This window comes from Momordica charantia, assembly GCF_013281855.1.
Source record: "Momordica charantia cultivar OHB3-1 chromosome 2 unlocalized genomic scaffold, Mcharantia_2.0 BLBB01000002.1, whole genome shotgun sequence".
Lineage (NCBI taxonomy): Eukaryota > Viridiplantae > Streptophyta > Magnoliopsida > Cucurbitales > Cucurbitaceae > Momordica > Momordica charantia.
Genome location: NW_028275160.1, coordinates 7,592,555 through 7,615,161, shown reverse-complemented (window position 1 = coordinate 7,615,161; position 22,607 = coordinate 7,592,555). Strand labels below are relative to the sequence as shown.

General features: G+C 35.1%; 3 protein-coding genes across 3 annotated transcripts; all 3 read right to left on the bottom strand.

The window, feature by feature from the left end:
* Positions 1–371: 371 nt before the first annotated feature.
* Positions 372–3,825, bottom strand: LOC111017271 (glucan endo-1,3-beta-glucosidase 7). Its single transcript, XM_022292976.2, has 5 exons — positions 3,659–3,825; positions 2,864–3,528; positions 1,271–1,594; positions 848–1,142; positions 372–511 (listed from the first exon to the last, which is right to left on the bottom strand). The coding sequence occupies exons 1-5, from the start codon at positions 3,711–3,713 to the stop codon at positions 474–476; spliced, it is 1,377 nt and encodes a 458-aa protein (XP_022148668.2). The 5' UTR covers positions 3,714–3,825; the 3' UTR covers positions 372–473.
* A 3,662-nt stretch (positions 3,826–7,487) lies between these two features.
* CAP1 (cyclase associated protein 1) lies at positions 7,488–12,703 on the bottom strand. Its single transcript, XM_022292907.2, has 10 exons — positions 12,202–12,703; positions 11,252–11,420; positions 11,108–11,172; positions 10,310–10,637; positions 10,057–10,204; positions 9,859–9,968; positions 9,720–9,775; positions 9,566–9,622; positions 9,196–9,339; positions 7,488–8,187 (listed from the first exon to the last, which is right to left on the bottom strand). The coding sequence occupies exons 1-10, from the start codon at positions 12,472–12,474 to the stop codon at positions 8,101–8,103; spliced, it is 1,437 nt and encodes a 478-aa protein (XP_022148599.1). The 5' UTR covers positions 12,475–12,703; the 3' UTR covers positions 7,488–8,100.
* A 2,824-nt stretch (positions 12,704–15,527) lies between these two features.
* On the bottom strand, positions 15,528–20,214 carry LOC111017239 (putative LRR receptor-like serine/threonine-protein kinase At2g16250). Its single transcript, XM_022292936.2, has 4 exons — positions 17,491–20,214; positions 16,934–17,062; positions 16,603–16,625; positions 15,528–16,346 (listed from the first exon to the last, which is right to left on the bottom strand). The coding sequence occupies exons 1-4, from the start codon at positions 19,416–19,418 to the stop codon at positions 15,736–15,738; spliced, it is 2,691 nt and encodes an 896-aa protein (XP_022148628.1). The 5' UTR covers positions 19,419–20,214; the 3' UTR covers positions 15,528–15,735.
* Positions 20,215–22,607: the final 2,393 nt, after the last annotated feature.

Genomic DNA, 22,607 nt, shown 5'->3' with positions numbered 1-22,607 from the left:
AGGTAATTTTGTTTACAACACTTGTAGGTGTTTACCGTCATTGCTTTATTGATCACTATTAAATTTTTGATAAGTAGAAGAGAAAAAGGTAGAATTTTTTCTTCAAAGCTGTCAAATTTTAATCGGTAATCAGCACCCAACTAACCCTTTTTAGGCGCTAGGAATTCCCAAAACAATGGACCTTAAATGAACTTTTTTCTTATTATTATTATTCTTAAATGAACTTATGCGACCACATGAAGGAAGCCATTTTGGCTAGAACGTAGAAAGGTTAGACAGATAGCTAAGAATGGCTCCCGTCGGCCGACAATTTTGATGATGTGAAAATTTTGAGCCGAGGGAAAAGTTCAAATTTCAAGGACAATGCAAAGTGTAGGCCAATTAAGATTATTGCTTCATTGGTTTGTTTCAAATTTCTTAGACACCTCTAGACTATATCTTAATCTGAAATCACAGCAATATGATCTCCCTTCTCAGGTGCTTCCCCCTGAGTACATGCAGGAATTGTAACCTGAAAAAACCACAAAAAGAATGTAAAAACTTCAACCAGTGCAATAAGACTACAATATGATGTTTCAAACCAAAACTAAAAGCTTTTGTGCTACACTTTCTTTCTTTTGTTATCTAATCTTTAAAAGCATTTCTTGAAATTTGGCTAAGATCCTTGAAGTGTTTCGAGAAGAGTGTATAACAAAACAAAAGAGTTATAAGCAAACAAACTTAATTTTTTAAACTCCAAAACTGGACTACTTTCTAGCTTCAAATGTTGGTTGATGGAAATTTAAATCCAGACCTCTATAGCCTGGGCTGAAAGTGCATGGAGCAGCTATAGGAAAAGAAAACTTACTAGGATTTGTGGATGTTAGTGTTGCTGTCTGTGAGAAATCGCAGTTCCAGGGATTCTTGCCAACAGATTGGTAGTAGAGATTCATGGCGTACGCAGCATGTGATTGTAGAGTGTTTGGCTCAAAACAGGCACCCCCCGGTTGGATTGGCCCGCAATCAATACCGTGCCCACAGGCATAGTCGAGATTTGACTGAAGTTGAGCATCAGAGACCCCTGCTTTGGGCACGCACCACGCAGGTGCAGTCGGTTTGGGTGACGGGGTGACTGGTGTTGTTGGAGTTGGAGTTGATGGAGTCTGGAACATAAAGAGTAAACTTCAACTACTTTGCTAATTAAGCATCTCAAAGGAACTTGTTTATCAAACAAGAACTAGGATGATCCAACACATTTAAACCATTGACTACACAGTATGAAGGCTATCACCTGGCTGCTCTTTGAGAGTCCAACATCATATGTCATGCTCAGATCCGGACGATACAGTCCAAATGAACGTTCGGAGGTGGGACCGGGCTTCAAATCTTCGTCATAGATAGCAAAGATATATGTATCCACTGATTTTCCAGGCATCAATGGGGTACCCACCATTGATCTAAGATGGGCAATCAAATTTCCATTGTAGGCTCTTGCATTTTCCACACTTGGTCCGATTTCATTGCTGTCCCCGCGATATGCCCATCCCGTCTCGGCCACCATGATCTCAACATCCTTGGAATCCAGAGCATTCAAGGCAGACCGTACTGCATCAAGCTGTAAAATCAATATGGGTCATGAACCAAGCAATAGCTCCCTATAATGGAGATAGTAGGTCAAAATTATTAGAATCTATTGTAAGGCATCAGAAATACAGTTGAAAACAGACATGGGAGTTGAAGACACCAGCATCACCCTCCAGTAACAGAATCATTCATCATATTATGTGGTCCCTTGCTGATCATAAATTTCTTTGTGACCATGAAGTGTTCGGACCCACGCATTACGCTCCACGCTTACGGTCTACCCTCACTAATTTTCAAAGAGACTTCTTCACTCCAAAGCCAGCTCCAAGAGACAATAAAGTTCTAAGTTATTAAATTTTCAACTAACCCAAGATTTTGAAATGTACCCCCATACATCTCAAAAGGAAAAGGAAGAGAAATTCCAGGACACTAATGTGTAGGAATTTCTTCATCTGCTACAATAATTGAAATCTTGGAAGGACTTACCGACATTAATGCCATTGGCCAGCTGTAACCAAGCAAAATACAAGTCACATCAAAGAGGAAAAGCAAGCTTATTTGCAAGGATTCTAAAGCCGAATCATCTCCCACCCTACCCATCACTTTTGCCTAATATTTTAGCCTTTTGGGTTGAAAATACAGCAGAATATTTGCTTTTAGTCTTCAATTGGGTGAAAAATCAGGGGAGAGGTGTTTAAGCAAGAGTGATTTTCATACAATGATTTCTTTCACGCAATATCGCAAACACCTTGCGGGCACACACCGTTTAAACACATTCACATCCAAGGCAAAGTTTTCCGACAAGCAATCAGCAACTCCAAATTATAACAAAATAACCAAATATAACAACAAGATCTTTGAAAAGTATTCTTGTGACTTGAGGTGATCCTCCACTAAAAAAAATCCAAATTTAGCTGCCTGGAAAGAAACCCAAAATTGACATAGATCCTAACGTCATTCAGCTAGCTTTCTAAATTTTGGATTCTGTAAATGGTAAAATTGAATCTCGAATTTTCGCTAATATAAATCAGAGTTTTATTTGCAAAAAAGAATAATTAAATAAAACCATCAGCAACCCCACAAAAAAAAGTGACGTGGTTTGGCTGGTTTCCAACAACTCCACACTACAGGACTGGGCAGAGGTAAAATTTAAATTCTGACACGTGTCACAATCTAAATATCGTGTCTGTTGACTTAAAGTATACGTCGCGGGTCTTTCAGGACAAAAAAGAATTTGAAAATAATTATTAATTTGAATTAAAATTTTGCAATGAAGCGAATTGGAGAGTGGACCACTGACCTGAGCATCGAACATGTTCATATACTTTATTCCAGTTCCTGAGTCGACTCGGCCCGAGTTGGGTTGGAACAGACAAAACGCCAGCGTTTCGGCCCTCGGATCGCTCTGGTACGCGAAGAACGGGTAAGGGTTTATCGCGAACGGCGAGCCGTTCTCCTTCTGGAAATCCAGCAGAGCCTTCATCGCGTCTTGAAAGAGCGGATTGAATCTCCCCGACGAGGGCGGATCCGACTGGCTGAGCACCGCCATCGAGTGCACCGTCGAGACCCGCACCTTGCCGCCGAGATTCGCCGTGTTGAGAGCGTTCTGCACATTCCGCATCGCCGGAAGGAGCTGCGAAATCAAGCTCTGATCCATGGACGACATGACCTCGTTGCCGACGGTGACGAGCAGGATGTCGCTGGCCGGGTAGTAGGGGACGACATTGGTGGCAATCCACTGCGCGGCGGAATTAGGATTGGAGGCGAGGGCAGGAATGTCGCCGTTGGCGGCGCCAATTACGATTCCGACTCCGGTGTTGGCTAGGGCTTTGATGACGGCTGGATCGGCGCCGTAGAGGCGGATTTTAGCGATGGAAGTGGACTGAAGGAGCGCGGCGGTGGAGGGCGGTGGCGGAAGGTTGTCGGCGACCTGGCCGTAATTGACGCCGATGAAGGATTGCGAGTCTGCAACGGAAACACATGAAGAAAATGAGAGAAAAACCGGAGACACATTGAATCGAATTGAATTGGTGAGTATAATTAGAAAGCAGAATCCGCAACAGAATTAGGAAAAAGGCGATGATATGATACTGACCAGCGAAAGAAAGGAAGAGGAAGAGGAAGATTAAAGTTAGTGAAAAGGAGGCCATGAGAAGCGCTGATTGCTGCTCGAAACAGGATCTGAAAGCCTCTCTTTCTCTCTCTCTCTCTCTCTCTCTCTCTCTCTCTGATGCGTGAAAGTTTGCAACTACCTCTGTCCCAAAACAAAATACTCATATTTCTATACCGACCATTATCGAAAAATTGACACAGTAAATTTTTAAGTTTAAAAAGATTCTCGTTTCTCTCACTTAATTCCAAACGTTCAATAGCAGTAAGATTAAGATAAGTCTATCTTATTCTTACCGCCGTTAAAAATCCAAAATGCAAAATCATAGATTTTTACCAGTGAGGAAGCAAGTATGTGGTAGGAGTGGGGCCCGGGGAAAATAGGGGCAAAAGTGGAAGATTGGAGGAAAAGACGAAAGGCTTTTATGGATGACCAATAGGAAGGACGAAATCTGGTCTCTCTTTCCAGTTCCAATTTATTTATTTATGATTTTCACCTCTACACTCTCCTTCTTCTTCACTTCAACCCCTTGTGGAATTTGGAAGATTAAAAAACCATTTATTTTTCACCCCTTTCCCATAAAATAACGAACTTATGACGATTTAGATATTATAGTTAAAGTTCTCTATTTTAAAATTCTCAATCTTTTTTACATGTAGATAGATAAATTTATGAGGGATTAAAATTTATTTATAAATTATAAAAACTAAATCATTGTATGATAAAAAAGAAGGATTAATTTTTGTGAGATTTTTCATGATGATGACTAGATTGTTAGGTTTTATGTACTATTTTAGTTATCTACTTCTAGCTTTTCCAACTTTTGTCCATCTCGGTGTACTTTTAAAATGCATGTTTTTGTCTCTTGTACTCCCTATTTTTGTTTATTTTGATCCATCTGTTTTTAAAAAAGTAGCCATTTTATTTTTTTATATCGTTTTTTTTATCACGATTTCAACAGACGCAATACTCATTAAAAGTTTTAGAATGTAGTCATAACTTTGTATTGAGAGAGTTTCATTCTGTGTTAGAATTTTGTTAACGTAGACTACGTCACTTCTCAAAAACACATGGATAAAAATAAATATTTTGAAAATACATGTACTAAAATCTACCGATGTGGAATATTATTTAATGAATATAACGTCATGACTACTTGGTCACAGACAGATACTAATTACCGTCCATCTAAAATCATGTTTGGTGGCCAACTTATAATTTCACTCGTTAAGAATTTAAGATTTTTTAAAACAAAAACAAAAAAGTGAACCGGAATTTCTTTCAATTTATGATTTATTTTCAATGATGTGTAAAGTTTTCCAAAGTGACAGTCTTGTAGGTCTTTTTTTTATACAATTAATTGCTACTTTAACTGTTGTTACTTTTTGGTTCCCTACTTCATTTTGTAACGTCATGCAAAAGATTAGTCAATATATATTTCATAACGTCATGCAAGATTAGTCAATGTATATTTCGTAACTTCATTTAGTTAATGATATTAGCATTGAAGATTATGTAAAATTATAATTTAAAGTTAAAAGGACTATTAATTTTTTAAGCATACGAATTGAGTAGAGACTCATCAAAGTTCATAAATAAATGAGTGAATTAATCAATATATTAAGTGCATAATATGCTTAAAGAAATTTTAGTTTTTGGCATTTTTTACGGTTTTCTTTATTTATGTTTATCGAATTTTTTATATGGATAAATTTTGGCAAATTCAAATATAGATTTTTTGGTTTTCAATTATTTCTCCTTTTTTTTTTTCCTTTTGAGTAGCTTCTTCTTTTTGTTATTGAATTTGTTTTCTCCTTAAAAATAATCAATTGGTATTTATTGGGCAACGGTTATATGTGTGCTTCTATTTGGGAGGTGTTTATTTGCAATCTTGTGTCTTTAATGCCTTATTTATTCTTTATGATCGTTGCTAATTTTGTAGATTGAGGATTTGTTTCTTAAACTTCAAATTTTGTTCCTTTTTTTTTTTTACAGGCAACTTCAAATTTTGTTTATCACAGAGTTTGTCTATCAAAGATTCAATTGAAATGAAAGAGGAGTCGATCAAGTACTAACATTAGATTGCTAATCTTATTTATCTTCAGGGTACGGTCTCGTGGACTAGTTTAGGAAACCGAGTCATATTTGAAACGTATTTGTGTGTCATCTCTCACTGTAGGATCTTTTAATTCACCATTATAATTGATAAATCATTTTTAATATCCACGATATTGAGAGTATTTTAATAGTTTAATATCTTTTCATTACACAATATGATAACGAACTGTTAAACTTGCCAAAGCAAGCATAGCTCAGTGGTAATTGACATATATCCCAACTAAGAGCTTATAAGTTCGAATCTCCTCCTCAACATGTTGTACTAAAAAAACGAACTGTTAAACTTCCTATTGGAGCATGATTTTGAAAAAAAGAATAAAGGAAAAAAAAATACTGAGATATTTTTTTAAAATTATTTAATTATAGAAACTCATTAAACTAGATTCAGGTCAATGAAATTAAAAAAAAATGTTCAAGTTAATGAAAACCTATAACTTTACATTTGTTTTCTTCATTTTGGTTGAGTTTTTTTCTTTTTAAGTTTAATAATATGTAGGGTGGAGATTTAAACTTCATATATATATATTTTAATCAATTAAACTATATTCGATCTAACTTATTCACTTGATTGAGTAAATGTACAACTATCTAAAGTCACGTTTAGTAACTAATAAGTTAAGTATTGAATTTCACAACATATTCAATTTTATGTTACAAATAAAAGAAAAAAACATTGTCGATAACGATGAAAATAAATGTTTAAGGTAAAGTTTAGAAACCAAAATATCATATTTAAAAGTTGAGCTAAAATATAACAATTAGAAATTAAATAACTAAAATCGTACGTTTAAGAAAATTAAAATAGAACATTTAGAAGCTTAAAAATTCAAACAGAAAAGAATGGGAGTTATTAACTTTAAACCTAAATGCAATAATTGAATTATTTGGTTATATTAAGGGAAGAATCCACGTGTTTGCATCATTACTTTTTATAATTAAAATTAAATTTTTTATTTGCAAGTTGCAAATAATATATTATTTAATATATTTACAGAATGCCTAAACAAGTGAAAACAAAGGGGTAATTGAAATTGAGTGATTTTTTTTTAGTAGAAATGTGGGGGTGGGGGAGTATTTTTTTTATTTTTTTTATTTGAGATTTACATCGATTATCACTGTACTTATCCCGGTGAGAAATTTTTTTTTTTAATTGAATTTCACTTAATAATATTAGTAATAATTTACTTTAAGTTAAGAATTTTTTTTTTAAGATTATATTTTTAAGTACAAAATTAAATATAGTATTATCACTTCCACTAGTTCTAACCAAAATTATGTCTCGGACACATCTTTAATAAATAAATTTTTCTTTTGAAAAATTAGACAACTCTTTGCTTGGAAATATTATTTTCTTGATTAAAATTTGCTAGGAACATTACTTTTTTTTTTTAAGATAAAATAGACAAGAATTAAGGCCCCAAATTTTAATTTAATATACAAGGTCCTTAAAATATCCTCATTATTCCTTAACAATTTTACATTAGATTATGTAGAATTTTTCAAACAAAGCCTAAATAATTACATCATTCTACTCCAATGCTTAAAAGTTAATGATGTATCAGTCGAAACTTAAGAAATAAGTCGATGTTTAAAATTGGTAGGTAATGGGATAAATTTGTTAGTTTCGTTACACGAACTCGAACTTATAAAACTAACTTATCAAAAATTACTTTGAACATTAGAAGCCTAGCAAATGTGACTCATCAATGGCATTCTCAAAGTTCCATTTCAATCTCAGTAATATCCAACAGTTCAATAGAATACAACATTTCCATTACCAGGAAAAAGTGTAAAAAAGGTTTTGATAAAGACATCTCAATATTTAGTGTACCTGCTGCTTCCTTGGTACTTCATGCACCACTTTCGTCCTCCCAAACTCGTTCTTGATCTGCTTTGGAGGGCGACCGAAACCTCGGTAATCGAGCTTCTGTTCTAAAAAATGCAGGTTGGCAAGAACAGTGCAGAACCTGTAGGGAAGAACTGCTGTCTCTGTTTTCTTCTCAAACCAAAAGTAGAATATTACAGATTCTCATTACAGCACAAACAAGAAAATATAAAGCTTCATAACACATGTCATCCCCATAAACACCGCCAATATTCGTATGAAGGGAAAAAAAAACCCCAAACTTTCTGAATAAAGAAAAAAAGAGAACCCAATGAAACAAGACACTGTCAAGCACCAGATGTAATGTACTGTGACAATTGAATCAAGGGAAAAAAATGGAAACAAAAGCCACTCTCCATCCATTCAAAGGAAATAAATGAAGTAAAAATGTAGAAAAGAGAAAGAATCTGTTTGTAACTGTAATTCAGCCTCCTGAGTGAGAGACTGGAGTTGTTTCAAAGCGCCCGTCCTTAAACGCATTAACAAACTGTTGCGGCAAAGCATGCTCCACCTGCAGAGATAGAACAAGGCCATCCGCATTATAATATAATTCCATCATTTTTCCAAATAATGTACTTTACAAGTTCAACCAGCAACCAGGGCAGAATCGAAACATCAGCAGAGGTGAATCTAGAAATATTTCACAAAGTTCGAATTTGCCGCATTAAGCATGCATCAGATCAATCTAATCATTCTACAGCATCAAATTTCGTTCATATGAAACTTTTTTGGCCTAATCAAGAAGATGAGTAGCCGAAGACACTGTTGAAAACATTTGATTTTTCAGGATTTCAATAATTCAATTGGAAGTACAAGACTTAATGACTTGGGTTACCAGTTACCGCCACCGGTGTGGTTCTGGCTGTATTGACCCACGGTAACTGGTTATTTCTTACCTCAAGACCAAATTTGTTATTGCGCGGTCAACTTGTAAACAGATTTACCGGAAACTATTCTGGTAATAAGGTCTCCTTTGGCAGAATTATTAATCAGAAGTGCTAGTGAGGGACAATCTACCTTTAACTCGTTTGTATAGTTTACACACTTCTGTAATTTATGTAAGTGCACTCCCCATCAAGGCATTTATAATAAAAATCATAGATTTGTAATCAATTATTTATGATTACTCAGGGGAGGAGAGTATTTCATTGCTACAAATATGGATTAATTGAAAAATAATACCTGTATTGGGATTTCCCTTCAACTTCACGAAATTTTATTCGTTATTTTTCACTAATATTTTACGGGGATTCTTCTAAGAGAAATGGATTAAGTGAGTGTGTGACTTGAACAATTGATTGGATTGGGCCATGTGGATATGTCATTTTATCACAAGGAAAAAATCTATAACATGATGGGTGAACTGCACAGAAGTAAATGGAATGTTTTCAAGGCCTAGAACCAAAGAAGTTTTCCATTACTCAAACAGCAGAAATGAACAAATGAAAATAACTGAGTAAGAATTTGACCAAATGCCAAAACAAAATCAAGATCATAAAGCAGGAACAGAGGACCGTACCCAATCACCATCAGACCCTGCACCAGGAACTAAAACATTGATCTCACTGGACTTGGCAGTTGTAATGGATGTCCCCAAAGAATCTTTGCTTAAATAAAGTAGGCAGCCTCCAGTATTGTCCACAGAAATAGTTGGAGCAGAACCCTAGAATAACCAGCAAATAAAAGAGTGAAATCTTAACAACTCCATAGTTTTAAAACTAGAAATTACATCAGCCACTGTGATGCTCTCCTTTCACACAATATGTAAAAGGCGCCTTCATTGCTTCATATAAAGCCAAATCCAGTCATAACGGATAGAAGGTAAGAAAAATTAAGCCATTAGCTTCAAAAATAAAGTAGAATCACCCAATTTGAGAAGGATAAAATACCTGACATTGCACTTCAACCCCATTGGAGTTTACAATCTCAAATGCAGCCACAACATCCTGTAAAATACAAGTTAAAAAATTAAAAATAAATCCATATCACCAGAATTCCTTTTTTGCAAACGGTCAATTTTTTCACTCAATATCACATACTAACCGTGAATACAACTCCCATTTTTGTGCATTTGTCAACAGTTATGTTGTTGACCTTCCCTGCAAGTCGAAAATATTAGTTTAACCAGAGCCATATTAAAAGATAGGGTAAAAGGGAAACAGATCATGAGATACATAATTACCTTGAATCTGCAAAACTGAATCTTTGCATCCAAAAATATATACAGATTGTTTGGCGTCACAATCATCAATCACCAAGTTTTTTCTTCCAATTTGGTTCTCAACAACCCACCTGTATGAATGTGTAGATAGAAAGAATAAGTAGTGTAGGACACCTACTGTCATCAATATCTTATTCAAACCACAGAAAGTAAACTTACTTTCGACCCATTTGAAGTTCTAACTTTGGAGGACCTGCTTTGGAAAACGAAGGAGAGCTTGTACGACCACCTTTCTCACTGGAACCCACAATACCAACTCTATCTGCATGATTCTTTGCCTTCATGTCATCTGTTACTTTCTTCAGACCTAGTGGCAGAAAAAGTGAATAAATATGTTCAAATACTTGCAAAAGAGAGAGCCTTAAAAACACATGAAAATGGAGAGCATTTATAAACTTGAAGACAGCAATACCTGCAGTTACAGGCTTCCCAGAATTAATTTCTTGAAAAACAGCAGCCATCCCTTCTTTTGGCTTAGAAGATGAAGCCTGAGAAGGTTCAGAGCTGAAGAGCGAAGCTGGGGGAGGTGGAGGTGGGGCTGGAGCGCTTGGTGCAGATGCTTTAGAAGGAGCAGAAGCTTTAGGACGAGCAGAAGCAGCTTTTTTCCCAGTAGCGCTCCATACTGGTCCCAAAGGATAAAAACTTTTGACATAGTCTCTTAAACCCGGCAAATAGAGCTCCTTCATAGCTTTGGCCCACTCAACATGATTTGGATCTTTGTTTCTGTACTCTACAAGAACCTGAGTTGAAGAAGTAAACAGGTTGGTAACAACCCATTGATTTAGTTTTTGTTCATGAAAGAAACCATTGTACAAAGCCCAAATAACATAGATAAAATATATACCCAATAACAAAATTGCAATGTCAATATACACTAGCAGAATTCAGGCTAGTGCATAGCATGTTAAGTCAAATCTCAGAAGAGTGCCAACTGCCAAATATTAATAATCAAAATATGTAATTCATTCCTCCAATAATTGCAAGGTTAATGGATTTTGATGTCCTGCAATAAATATACCTTTTGTGATACAAGAATGGGAAGACCCCTTTAGACGGCTAAGATATTTTGTGCTAATATGAAGTAGTTTCTAGACCCTATTGTATAAAGTAGTGTCTAAACCCTATTGTATCATGCCTTATACTCCTTGAGCAAGGGGAACTAAACAGAATTTACTAACAAAATAAAAAATTTGAGGAAACAATAGCTTACTTTGTTGTTGTAAAATTCAGCCATTTGCCAACTTTCTTCAACGTGGGCAATGGGCATGCTCATACCTTGAAAAATCATGAAGCAATTAGAAGGAATGAAGTGAATACACATCCAACGTGGATATACTCAACTACAACTTCATACCACAGTCTTTGCCAGTAAATGCAATCCAAGCTAAAGCAGATAGACTATCAGCTGCAGCTTTCAAATGGTTGAAGAAATCAGATCTCCTTCCTTCTGTAAGTGCATTTGCTTTTATAATAACTTCGTTCAATGGCTTCAGAAATTCACCTAAACCTGCCATGTCCGGTTTCTGTGCAACAAAGTAAACAGATTGAACTTCAGAGCAACAAACTTCACCTAAAAATTTCTACTGAAAGTTATTACTAGACACTCTTATAGGTATATAATTTATTGAAATGTTCGGTCCTTTCTTTTCTTTCTTGTTTTTTCTTTAATAAAAAATACAACACTCATCAAAAGAAATGAAAGTACAATTGAGGCAGCTAGAGCAAACTACACAAAAAACTAGCAAATCTTCCACAAAAAGGTTCTATCTCCTTTACGATTCCACAATTAACACAATTTTACATCATCCCTTGTTATTTATCAGTTGATAAGCAAAGCTATTGGCCCATTGTTGTCCATCCTCCTCACTTATGACTTATCAGTTATCAGAGGACGACAAATGTCAACCAAAGTAGAAGTCCAGCATAAAAGTACCAATACTTGAATGTAGAATGCGAGGTTTAGACATGAGTTGACTCCTACATAGCTGAAATTGTTAATTCATTACAGTAAAAATCTCTCCCAAAGCATCTCAACACAATTTGGTAGATTCCTGGACCGATCATACAAGATTTCCACTATCATTCCTACAACCCGTATAGAACGATTGTTAAAACACAGCTAACAACTAATCCAATACGAATAAAACAGTAATCAGGAAACCGAAACAAGCTACTAGTGAAGAAGAAAATTGAATACCCTCTTGGAACAAGAATGCCGCAGCTTTCCAGAAGCAAGCCAAAACTACAAACTTAAAACTACAATTTCACATTTATCTTCGAGAGCACAAAAGAGATTTAACAAACCTGAGTTTGCTTGACCCTAACGAGAAGCTCCCTTTGAACAGAAAATGCTTCTTTCAAAACCTTAGTAACCTCCAGAACCTGCCCCCCAATCTTCTCGGCGGCGGTCGTAACCCTTCCAACATACTGTCCCATCAGATCGTCAAAAGCAAGAATCGAGGGGTCAGACACCGCATCCTCACCGCTCTCCGGTGCACCGCCGGGCCGGAATCCAGTAGATAAGGCCTCAAGCCGAGTCACAGCCGACTCCAATCTCTGAATCAGCTTCTCATCCATAGTTCGTTCGAACCCAGAACTCTCCCCCTCTCTCTTTCTCAAAAAAGCTCAGATCTGAGAGACAAACAATGGTGGGTTTCACTGATTGGAATGAGTAAAAGTGGTGGCTGATGGGTATGGTCTGTGGGGGTCAAATTTTTTTGGTAAAATAATTAATTTAGTTGAAAAAAGAATTGGGGTTTCGCTGTGGAGTCGCCGAAAGAGGATATTGTGAAGAAAAAGGAAGATGATTTGGCGGTACCCACTGAAGAGAGTGCGACTTCCGGCGGTGAGGTGGACGCGTGGCGGATAAAGAGGCGATTTTTGCTCGTGTGGGCAAGTGGGAACAACCGTAAACATCGCTGAATTAAGTCTTCATCATGTTTTTTCTCTTCGTCTTATCTTAATCATCATCATTATAGTGTATAATGAAGTTTTTAGTTTACTTAAATTGTGTTCATCACTGTTGGAAGAGAGAGATAAATGTTGTTTGATCATGTGCACGCAGCATCGTCGAACATGTAGTCATGTTAGAGAGTGTATTTCATCGTAATGTCTCTATTGCTTATTTCGATTTGAGCTTTTGAGTTCTTGTAATTTCGATATAGTGGTGAGTGTGCATTCAACTGTTCTTTTTTATATAAGTAAGAGGAGAAAGGTACGGTAATTGTTGTTTAAGGCAACCTAAAAAAATATAACATTAATTATGGTTGCTCTTGTGTATGTAATTTGAAATAATCGTTTAAGTTGTATCGATATACTAATGGTTATATCTATTTATAGTCGTCATGAAGATGTGAAATGATCAATCAATGTAGATCATCACATCACGTCATTGAATGTAAGTCTCATTAACTGTCATGAGATTGTCAGGTGGTGTTGTAATTTTATTCAACCTCATACTTTTATTAGATAACCATATTCGAGTTTGACTATCAAGTTTCAGTATTCATATTAGAGCAACTTTTCAATCTCATGGGTTATGACTATCAACCTCTCTATATGATCTCATAAAAAGTATATTTTATCTTATGCATACTTTAAAGATGATATATTTAAATTATGATTTTAGATTATAGTTCTTAAGAAGTCTATAAAAAAAAATTTGTTAAAAAAAAGGTAAAATTTTTCAATGTATAATAGACCAAATAAAATAATTAATGACCAATTTTTTTTTTTTTTTGAGGTAGTTTAATAGGAACGATATTTTTATTTTAAGGAATACTTCGCGAGATGTAGCTGATTATTATTTTTCAAAATTATCTTCATTTGATTAAGAATGCTAGAAAAACTTTACCAAATAGAAGGGAGCAGCTTTGTACATATTTCTTAATTTAAAAGAATAAATAGTTTGGCCCAAAAAAGGGTCACCACTCATATACATAAGTTAAATATTTAATAGAGCATGAAAGATGATTCATCCAAAATTGTTTTTGGAGATGATTTATTCAAAATTATCGGTGCTTCTCAAAACTACATTAAAGATATACAAAATAATCCAGTTCTGATGGGTAAGGTTTAAAATGTTGATGTCGATGAAAACATTCATTCTCAATTTTAAGGATATGTCGATGAAAATATTATTAGAATGTCGATGTCGATGAATTTGAATATTTATGAAAAAATTATATATATAAAAAAACACGACAAATATTTTAAAGTAACAAATTATTATTATTAAATAAGTTAAAAATTATTAGTATTAATATTATAGTCATACTAGTGATATTTTGTATATTTTATCAAAATTTTTTACAATACTACAGAAATATCGATCCACTTCTTATATATCAATGTCAAATTCATAGACGTATGTAAATATTGATGTACAAGTGAAGCTATAACAATGATAAAATAATAATAATAAAATAAAATGTTTTTGTTATGGAGAGAAAGAGGAGTACCAAGGAATATTTAAGACGGAATCAATTTTTCTACTTTCATTTTTCAATGCCTTCAAAACTGAGAGAGTAAAAAGTGAATGAGATATCATTTAAAAAAAAAAAAGAAAAAAAAAACAAGAATGGAATGCCATTTCCTTCGTTTTGACAAAGATACTATAAAATATATTTTTAAAAAAAAAAAAAAGAATATGGATGAACGAATAATATTAATATAATATTACATGAATAATATACTAAAAAAGTTATTTTTGTGTATTTTTTTAATTGGATTATTTGAACTCAGAAAATGATATATTATAAAAACTTGAATTCTACTAACATGTGGTCCCATGGTTTAGTGGTTAGGACATTGGACAATTCAGAAACCCGATTTCATATCTCGGTGGGACCTTTTTTTTTGCTTAGGATTTTCCATTTTGTTTCAAGCAAATCCCTGGTTGAATTTCTTTTTTCTTTTTTCTTTTTTAGAAACATATTAGTAATTTCTATTATGTTATTCATATTAGTAATTTTACGATATAAAGGTACTGATTAACACTTTTATTCTAGAATGAAAATTTAATGAGTATTCTTCAGATAAGCTATCAATTACACATGCACATATCCGAGTATGAAGATGACTTCCCTATTTATACCGATGGTAAATGAGGTCTACTCGGAAGTTATAATACATCACGACAAGAATTACAATTTAAGTTCCGCTATCATGAAATGACAGTTGATAGGAGTTATCATCTTGGAGTTTTCAACCATTGTCAAGGTTATGTTGAGGTCTGAAGACTTTATCTCGTCCCTCTCCCAAAGATTCATCTCCCGCCATATGGATATTGCACCTTGTTGATGTTAAATCCTTCTATTTATAAAAATATCGATACCGATGAAGCCTAATTCCAAGGTAAAACCAAATATTCATAATTGATATTTTCTTTTTCCAACAAAGGGAAGGATTCTTTTTTTATTGGCAGGAAAGCAACTAATCACAATAATCAATATACATTCCCAAAAAAGGCCTAAACCAATAAAATAAGAGAGAAAGAAAGAAGATGAAAGAGGTAAAAAATAATGAGAACAAATAAGAACCATATGCCTACAGCAAGCCTGAAGGCCATGCCTTGCCTTCTACAAAAAAAAAAAAAAAAAAAAAAAAAAAAAAAAAAAAACCATAATCACTAATCACCAACAAGAAACCCATACATTTTTCAAAGAATGACAATTTTCCATGGCAGAAAGCTCTGGGGTGTCAGCCACCCCCTCTCTGACTACATAACCCGAAAAGAAGAACCCGTCTTCGGGTAGGCCAGTTATCAGGCTCTCTCAATTGGGAGTGCCTGCTGTGTTTGTTATTAACAAAGAATCAATCAAGATCAATGAATTTTCTTTACTGGTAATGATACTCTGCTCTCTCGCCTTGCTCGTCCTGTGGCTCGGGGAATATCTCCTTCGAGTGCCTTCTCCTCGACGAGACATCGCCGCTGTTGTTCTGCGCACTTCCCTGTGAGCCTGAAGTTCCTGACTGTTTGAAGCTACCTCCTGCTGTCTTTGACATTGTGGCAGCTGGTACAACTGTTAGATCCGATTGGCTCTGTCGCCAGCTCCCGAACAAAGCTGCATTCCAGCTTCGTGAAGAAGTCGCTCGCAGCCTTGCGGAACCCGAACTTTCTTCTCTCACTACCTTCATTGGATTCTCCAAAGCCTTTAGGATGTATCTCATCTGGGGTCGTCTTGAAGGCTTTGGGTTCAGGCATGACTTTGCAACGACAGCCATCGCCCAGACTTCCTCCATGAAATCTTCATCCACAATCAGGTTCGGATCGACGATTTTGCCCACCGATTCTTTGTCGTGGATGCTGATGAATGGAAATGTTTGATCATAAAATTCCTTCAATTGGGTATCTGGGGTGGCACTAATGCCCACCTTGCCAGTCACTAGCTCTAACAACACCTTCCCAAAGCAGTACACATCATAAGAGCATACCGATGTCTGAGACCCTGCAAATTTCCATTCAACAACGGAATCTTAGATCGAAAACAACTCGACCTAGACAGCAACTCGATGCTTTTTCAAACTTGTTTATGTCACACTGAGAATGCATTAGGCTTTCTAAGAACAGAAGATTTGGCCAGCAAATCGACATTAATGTTAAGTAGCCGATATGTTTCAAATGTAAACAGCAAGTTCTTATGAAGAAAATAATTCTTGAAAGTTCTCAATCTCAGAAAAGAAATAATGTAAAATTGAACATACCAGAAGATCCTTGCTCGGATGACCTGCAACATTTTAGAGGGAAAATGAATATCACAACCTTTAATGAAAAAAATACATACCAGAAATAACCAATATTTAAGAGCTAGAATGAAAAAATGGTAGTGCAGTACTCTTATGTTTTAATCTTAAGAGAATAAAAAATTGAAGTAAATGAAAAGATAATTACCATTATTGATATTTAAGATTTAATTGGTGAAAATGCATACGTGAATGTTGCTAACAACATTGGCACAGCAATCTTGAAGATAAATTTTATCAGTTAATCCTGGTGGGAAAATTTTTAAGAAAAATGTATTAGGTGATCACTTACTGTGGCAACCGAAGCAGCCTGGAAATCCGATTCTGGTGGCCGTCCCCTTCCTGGGCACAAACTTCACTCAAGCTACCGAGTCGCACTTCGAATTTATCGTCAAGAAGTATACTACTAGCTTGAACATCTCTTCAATGACCAAAAAAAAAAAAAGAGTTTCAATACATGTGGCCACTGTTTCAAATTTTCTTGTGATTAACAAGTGCAGTAAAGTATTGACTATTGATCAGCCTTGCCTTTTGGCGGTCTTTTATACTCTTGTCTATTTTATTGAAAGCGGATTTTTCATCGAAGAACAATAAAGACGACAACGACAACTGTTACAGACACATAACAGAGCTGAACTTCTAGTTCCTGAAGAATTTGGTCAAGTGACTCAACTCACTATAACTATAAGAATATATCCAACGAACAAGAGAAACAATAGCCCAATCACCCATACATTGGTCTTATACTCCTAGGAGTCATATCGGATCTACTATCGAGAATAAGTGAACTCAAGCAATTGATACTATACACATCAAAATTAAATAGGGAATAAATAGAGTTCCAAGTACCTGTGGACGAGCGGTGGAGAACATTCATGATGCAGATAAGCAAGACCCTCTGCAGCTCCTAATGCAATTTTAAGTCTTGTTATCCAATCCAACGACTGTATGTTTTCATCATCAACATTAGTTTTTCTGACCAAGGAACTCGCCAAGTCCCCATTTGGCATGTATTTGTAAACCAAGAACTTCTCGTGCTCATTATCCAGGCAGTGTCCCAAAAGGGGAACCAATCTTGTATGGGACACTTTGCTAAAGAAATCTAATTCCACCAAGTACGTTTCCTTTTTAACTGTTCGTAAATCGATCTTTTTGATAACGACATTCGCCCCGTTGTCCAAGACACCGCGAAATAGATCACCAGAGTGGCCAAGTTTGATTAAGTTCTCATCAATAAAGCCACCAGTAGATTGAAGAAGCTGTTTATCTGTAAAGGCATCACCTAAACTTGCAAAGTTAATTGATAGGCCTGTAGGCGAATCGCTACTGGCAGGGGGTATCGGTCCTACACTGACTCCCCTTTGATTCGTTGATGCACTCTTGCCACCTTTATATAGAAGCAGTAGAAATATCAGGAACACCAGAAGGACGATAAATCCAACCCCGCCTAATACGCTGGCCAGTATGATTACCTTCCTATTGTTCTTGCCAGACTTTTCTGCTAAAGGAGGTTGTTCAGAGTTTGGTTTGCCAAAATTATCAAAACTAAGGCCTTTTGAAGTATAAAATGAGGAGCAGTCTTCCAGTGTCCTCTGACTGGATACATTTTGAAGACAATTACTCTCAAGAGATGCAGTCATTGGCACAGAGTTTGGAACTATGCCTTCAAAATAATTCCCAGATAGATCAACAGCATTGAATCTTCTCAACACAGGTGTAAGGCTACCGTAAAACATGTTTCGAGATATATTCAACGTTCCATCAGTTGAATTCGAGTTTGAGCTTGAATTAGGCAGCATACCAGTGAAATTATTTCCAGAGATATCGAGAAGACGCAATTGAGGCGTCAAGAACAACACATCGGGGACTGCACCAGTAAAGCCATTATCTCTGAGAACCACTGCCTGCAACTGCCTAAGACGAGGAAACAAATCTTCAGGCAATGACCCACCAAGTAAATTGTTCCCGACCACCATTCTCACCAGGCTGCTCATGCTCCTCAAATCCTGCGGTAGCGGCCCGGACAAAGAGTTGAAACTGAGATCAAGGTCTACCAGTTTCTCCAGGTCCCCAAGTGAAGCAGGCAATGAAGAAGTGATATTATTGCTGGAAAGGTTCAAATTCTGAAGCTGCCTGATGGACCCAATGAGGGGAGGAATTGACCCATCTAAACGATTTGAAGAAAGGTCTAGGAAAGAAAGGTTCCCCAGAGATGAAAATGACAAAGGAATAGATCCAGAGAGCTCATTATGTGAAAGATCAAGCACTGAAAGTTGAACAAGTTGACCAATACTTGAAGGAATCGTCCCGTTAAGCTTGTTATTGGACAAATATAAAGTGGTCAGATTTCCTAAATTTCCAAGACCCAATGGAATAGGACCAAGAACAGAACAAGAACGAAGATCAAGCACTTGCAGAGACCTGAGCCTCGAACCAAACCAGTCAGGAATTAGACCCGGAAGCAAGAAATTAGAAGCATTAAAAGACTGAAGAAGAGTCAAATTAGCTAAAGCATCAACAACAAATCGTGGGTTTTGGCTGCCAATTCGAGTTCTTCGAAACCCAGAAACATTGACCCCAATAACTCGACCATTAAGACATTCTATACCGTTCCAGTTAAGACATGGGTCAGATTTTAAGGGCCAGTCCCTGCTCCTCAAACCCAAAGAGGATCTGAGGTCTAGCAGAGCTATACGCTCAGTTCGAGAACTCAGCTGCTGAAATGTGGGCTCAAAGCACAAGAAGAGCAAGAACGTGAAAAATATTGCGTTTCGCATATCCTCCCTCCACGGCTCATGAACCCCAAACTACAGATCCAAATTCCCTCGCCCCCCTCCTTCTCTCAAACTTGATTCTGCACATTTTTATGCGTTTGACCATAATCAAATTGCTCAAAGTCACAGACACCCATTACAGAAAAGTGCATTTCCCAGGAAACTTACACCCTCTTTCTCTCTAAAGAAGAAAAGCAAAAAGAGAGAAACCCTCTTACCTCCTCTTCGACTCTCCCCTCGATCACAGAACCCCCTGCTTTTGGTTCCTGAAAATGGATGGTTTGACAAATAGAAAAGAGAGAGAGAGAGAAAAAAAAAAACTGAAAAGAAAAGGAAAAAGGGGCAGATGGGAAACTTCAAAATTTGACAAACAGAAACAGCACCGGTTCTGTTTTCATTTTTTAATAGAGATGGGTTGGGTTGGGGGAGATCTTCGGTCAGGAGAAACTGCGGCTATTTCTCTTTCTATCTCATCCCATTTCCGTCTGTGCTTTGATTACAATTCTTGTGAAAAAATAAAGAGATGAAAAGTAATATTGAAGCAGGAGGAGAGGGAGTGATGAGTGGGAAGAGGACTATAGTTCATGGGAGAGGACTGTGAAGAGGAACCCACTTTCTTTTTTTCCTTTTTGTGGGGTTTGACCTCCGGCTATCCCGCCAACTACAGCTCAGCCCCAAAAACTCACACAGCCGATTCACCTCCTTGTTCTTCTTCCTTTCTTCTCCCACTTTCTTCTCTCTCTCTCTTTCTCCTAAAAGAAATTTACAGAAATTGTTTGATTCTTTTTCTTTTTATCGCTCTTTCCCGTGTTTGTTGATGAAACATCTCTCTCTACATGCCTGGAAGCGACAGTGTGGGAGTGACATGCCACTGTAATAACAGGGTTTTAGGTTTCGAATTTTAGGGTAAAGACATTTTTTTTTTCGTCCCCATTATCTATCTATTTTGAAAATTTTGAGCCACTCCGAAACCAAATCGTTATAAATTATAGTTTTTCAATTAAATTGTTACCATGTCTAAAGTAAAAAAGACCAAATTGTTACGTTTTAACCTTCAACTTTATAATATGTAATTGATGTCTTATCTACTATATTATGCTCGAATTGACAACTTCATGTAGAACAATAAAGATATAAAATTTGACAACTTCGAAATAATTTAGATAGATATTAATAATGTTTTAAATGTTTGATGAAAATATAAATAAGTTAATTAGAATTAATATTAATATTATATAGTTAATATCTTTTATATTTTGTAGATTCTTTTGTACTATGATGAAATTTTCGATTTAGCTCTCGTGTAGACGTCGAACCTACGAATACATGAATATATTTATGGAAATTTTAAAACAAATTTAAAGGCGCATATACAAATACCGAAAGTTTTGGAAGATAGTAGAAATTACCAATGAGATTGGAAATTTGGGATCTTTGTATCCAAATAAGAGCTTTCATTGGTCAAAAGTCAAATCTTTATCATGTTGGTATTTTGATGACATTTTGTATTTATCCTATCACATTGAACGTTGACAAAAGGTTATTTGATATTTCGTTATTAGTTTAATTATAATTTTACTCAATATAGTTTAATCATTATGTCAATTTGGTATTAATTTTTTTACTGTGTTATTGTCCTTTGTTAACATTTAAAATTTACTCGATATCTAAGATGTAGCAAAAAATTAATATTAGAGGTGGTCAATTATTTATACACATGGCAAATAAGTTATGAAATATAATATTTTGTGTTTAATGTCGTGTTTTTATATGATAAAGTTACATTAATTGAATTAGTAAATTTTAATTAAATTTTAAGATATTTTGTTTAGAAATAACAAAATGAGGTGGAAATGCCAATATGAACTTATCTCAACGTAATTGACACTTGTGTTTGACAAAGAGGCCGTGAATTTGAATTTCCTATCTCTACTTATTGTACTAAAAAATATAGAAGTCGATTTGTTCAATTGGTTAAGTCATATATCACTAAAAAGTAGTAGATTCGGATCTTCACTCCTATATATTGTTAGATATATTGCTGTACTAGAAAAGACATACCAAAAAATAATTTAAAGTTATATGAACTACAAATGTAATTTACCATTTATTTCTTTTGGAAATGACAAATAATATGAAGATATTGTTGCAGTATTTATGACTCAATTATTAACCTACATTTAACCAAATTTATTTATAACTTATTGGCGACAACTTAACTCATAAAGTTGTCTTTGATTTAACTTTGCTTTCATTATTAAAAAAGAATCGGGTTTTTCCTTTCATAAACGTTTTTTATGTCTTAACTAGTTGAGTGGTTTAAAATCGACGGAAAATACACCTTTTACGTTTGATATTTTGATTAACCCACTTTTTTAACAAGTAATTAATGTTCGCTTGAGTATTTGAGTTCTAAAAAACAATATATGTTTTGCCCAATGGTTTCAAAATTTTGCATAATTAGTCTTCACCATCAATTTTTTGTTAGCTACTTCAATATGAAGTTCTTTTAAGTTATGATTATATTATTTCAACGAATGTGGGAGTAAGAATATAAACTTTCGATCTTTAAAAAATTATAGAAATGTTTATATGTACTCTTTTAAAATTAATTTAGTAATAATTTTAAGATTCAAATTTGTAGTTTTTATTAATTATACATGTTAGATATCCTAAAAATGAATATTATTTTTAATTCAACAACTGGGGGATTATGACAATCTTTGGAATGGTGATATGTATCTTATTAAGTGAACTATGCTTAGATTAATTATCAATTTTTAACTAAGTTTATGATAAAAATCAACTCAAATTAACCGTTTATTTTTTTTCTTTCTGTAAACTTTTATTAAGTACAAGGAAATTGAATCTCTAATCCTAGAGCGATAGGGAGAGTTACTTTTTTCTTTAATTATGTTTATTGAGAGAGAGAGAGAGAGAGAGAGAGAGAGAGAGAGAGAGAGAGAGAGAGAGAGAGAGAGAGAGATGGTGTAAAAATAAAATAATATGGGCAAAAGTTTAATTATTTTTTTGAGAAGGCAAAAGTTGTTGAATACAAAGAATAAAAATTAATATGGTGTCCATTTTATCGTAGTTTGGGGGTCACATCACATGTCATGACACATTCTCTAGGCTATGGTGTATTTTTCTTTTTCGTTTTCTTTTTTTTTTACTCCCTTAATTATTTTAAAG

Bases quoted from the DNA above. Each gene is read 5' to 3' on its own strand.
- LOC111017239 (XM_022292936.2), bottom strand. From the start codon at position 19,418: ATGCGAAACGCAATATTTTTCACGTTCTTGCTCTTCTTGTGCTTTGAG. The intron at 17,063-17,490 runs GTACTTGGAACT...TGGTCATTGAAG, and splicing joins TCTCCACCGCTCGTCCACAG to AGATGTTCAAGCTAGTAGTA. The intron at 16,626-16,933 runs GTAAGTGATCAC...AAAATGTTGCAG, and splicing joins AGGCTGCTTCGGTTGCCACA to GTCATCCGAGCAAGGATCTT.
- CAP1 (XM_022292907.2), bottom strand. From the start codon at position 12,474: ATGGATGAGAAGCTGATTCAGAGATTGGAGTCGGCTGTGACTCGGCTT. The intron at 10,205-10,309 runs GTATTGCTGTCT...TTCTGCCACTAG, and splicing joins TGGGAAGCCTGTAACTGCAG to GTCTGAAGAAAGTAACAGAT. The intron at 9,776-9,858 runs GTAATTATGTAT...TTCGACTTGCAG, and splicing joins TTCAGTTTTGCAGATTCAAG to GGAAGGTCAACAACATAACT.
- LOC111017271 (XM_022292976.2), bottom strand. From the start codon at position 3,713: ATGGCCTCCTTTTCACTAACTTTAATCTTCCTCTTCCTCTTCCTTTCT. The intron at 1,595-2,863 runs GTCAGTGGTCCA...TTGATTTTACAG, and splicing joins TGAACATGTTCGATGCTCAG to CTTGATGCAGTACGGTCTGC. The intron at 512-847 runs GTAAGTTTTCTT...TGGTTTTTTCAG, and splicing joins ACTAACATCCACAAATCCTA to GTTACAATTCCTGCATGTAC.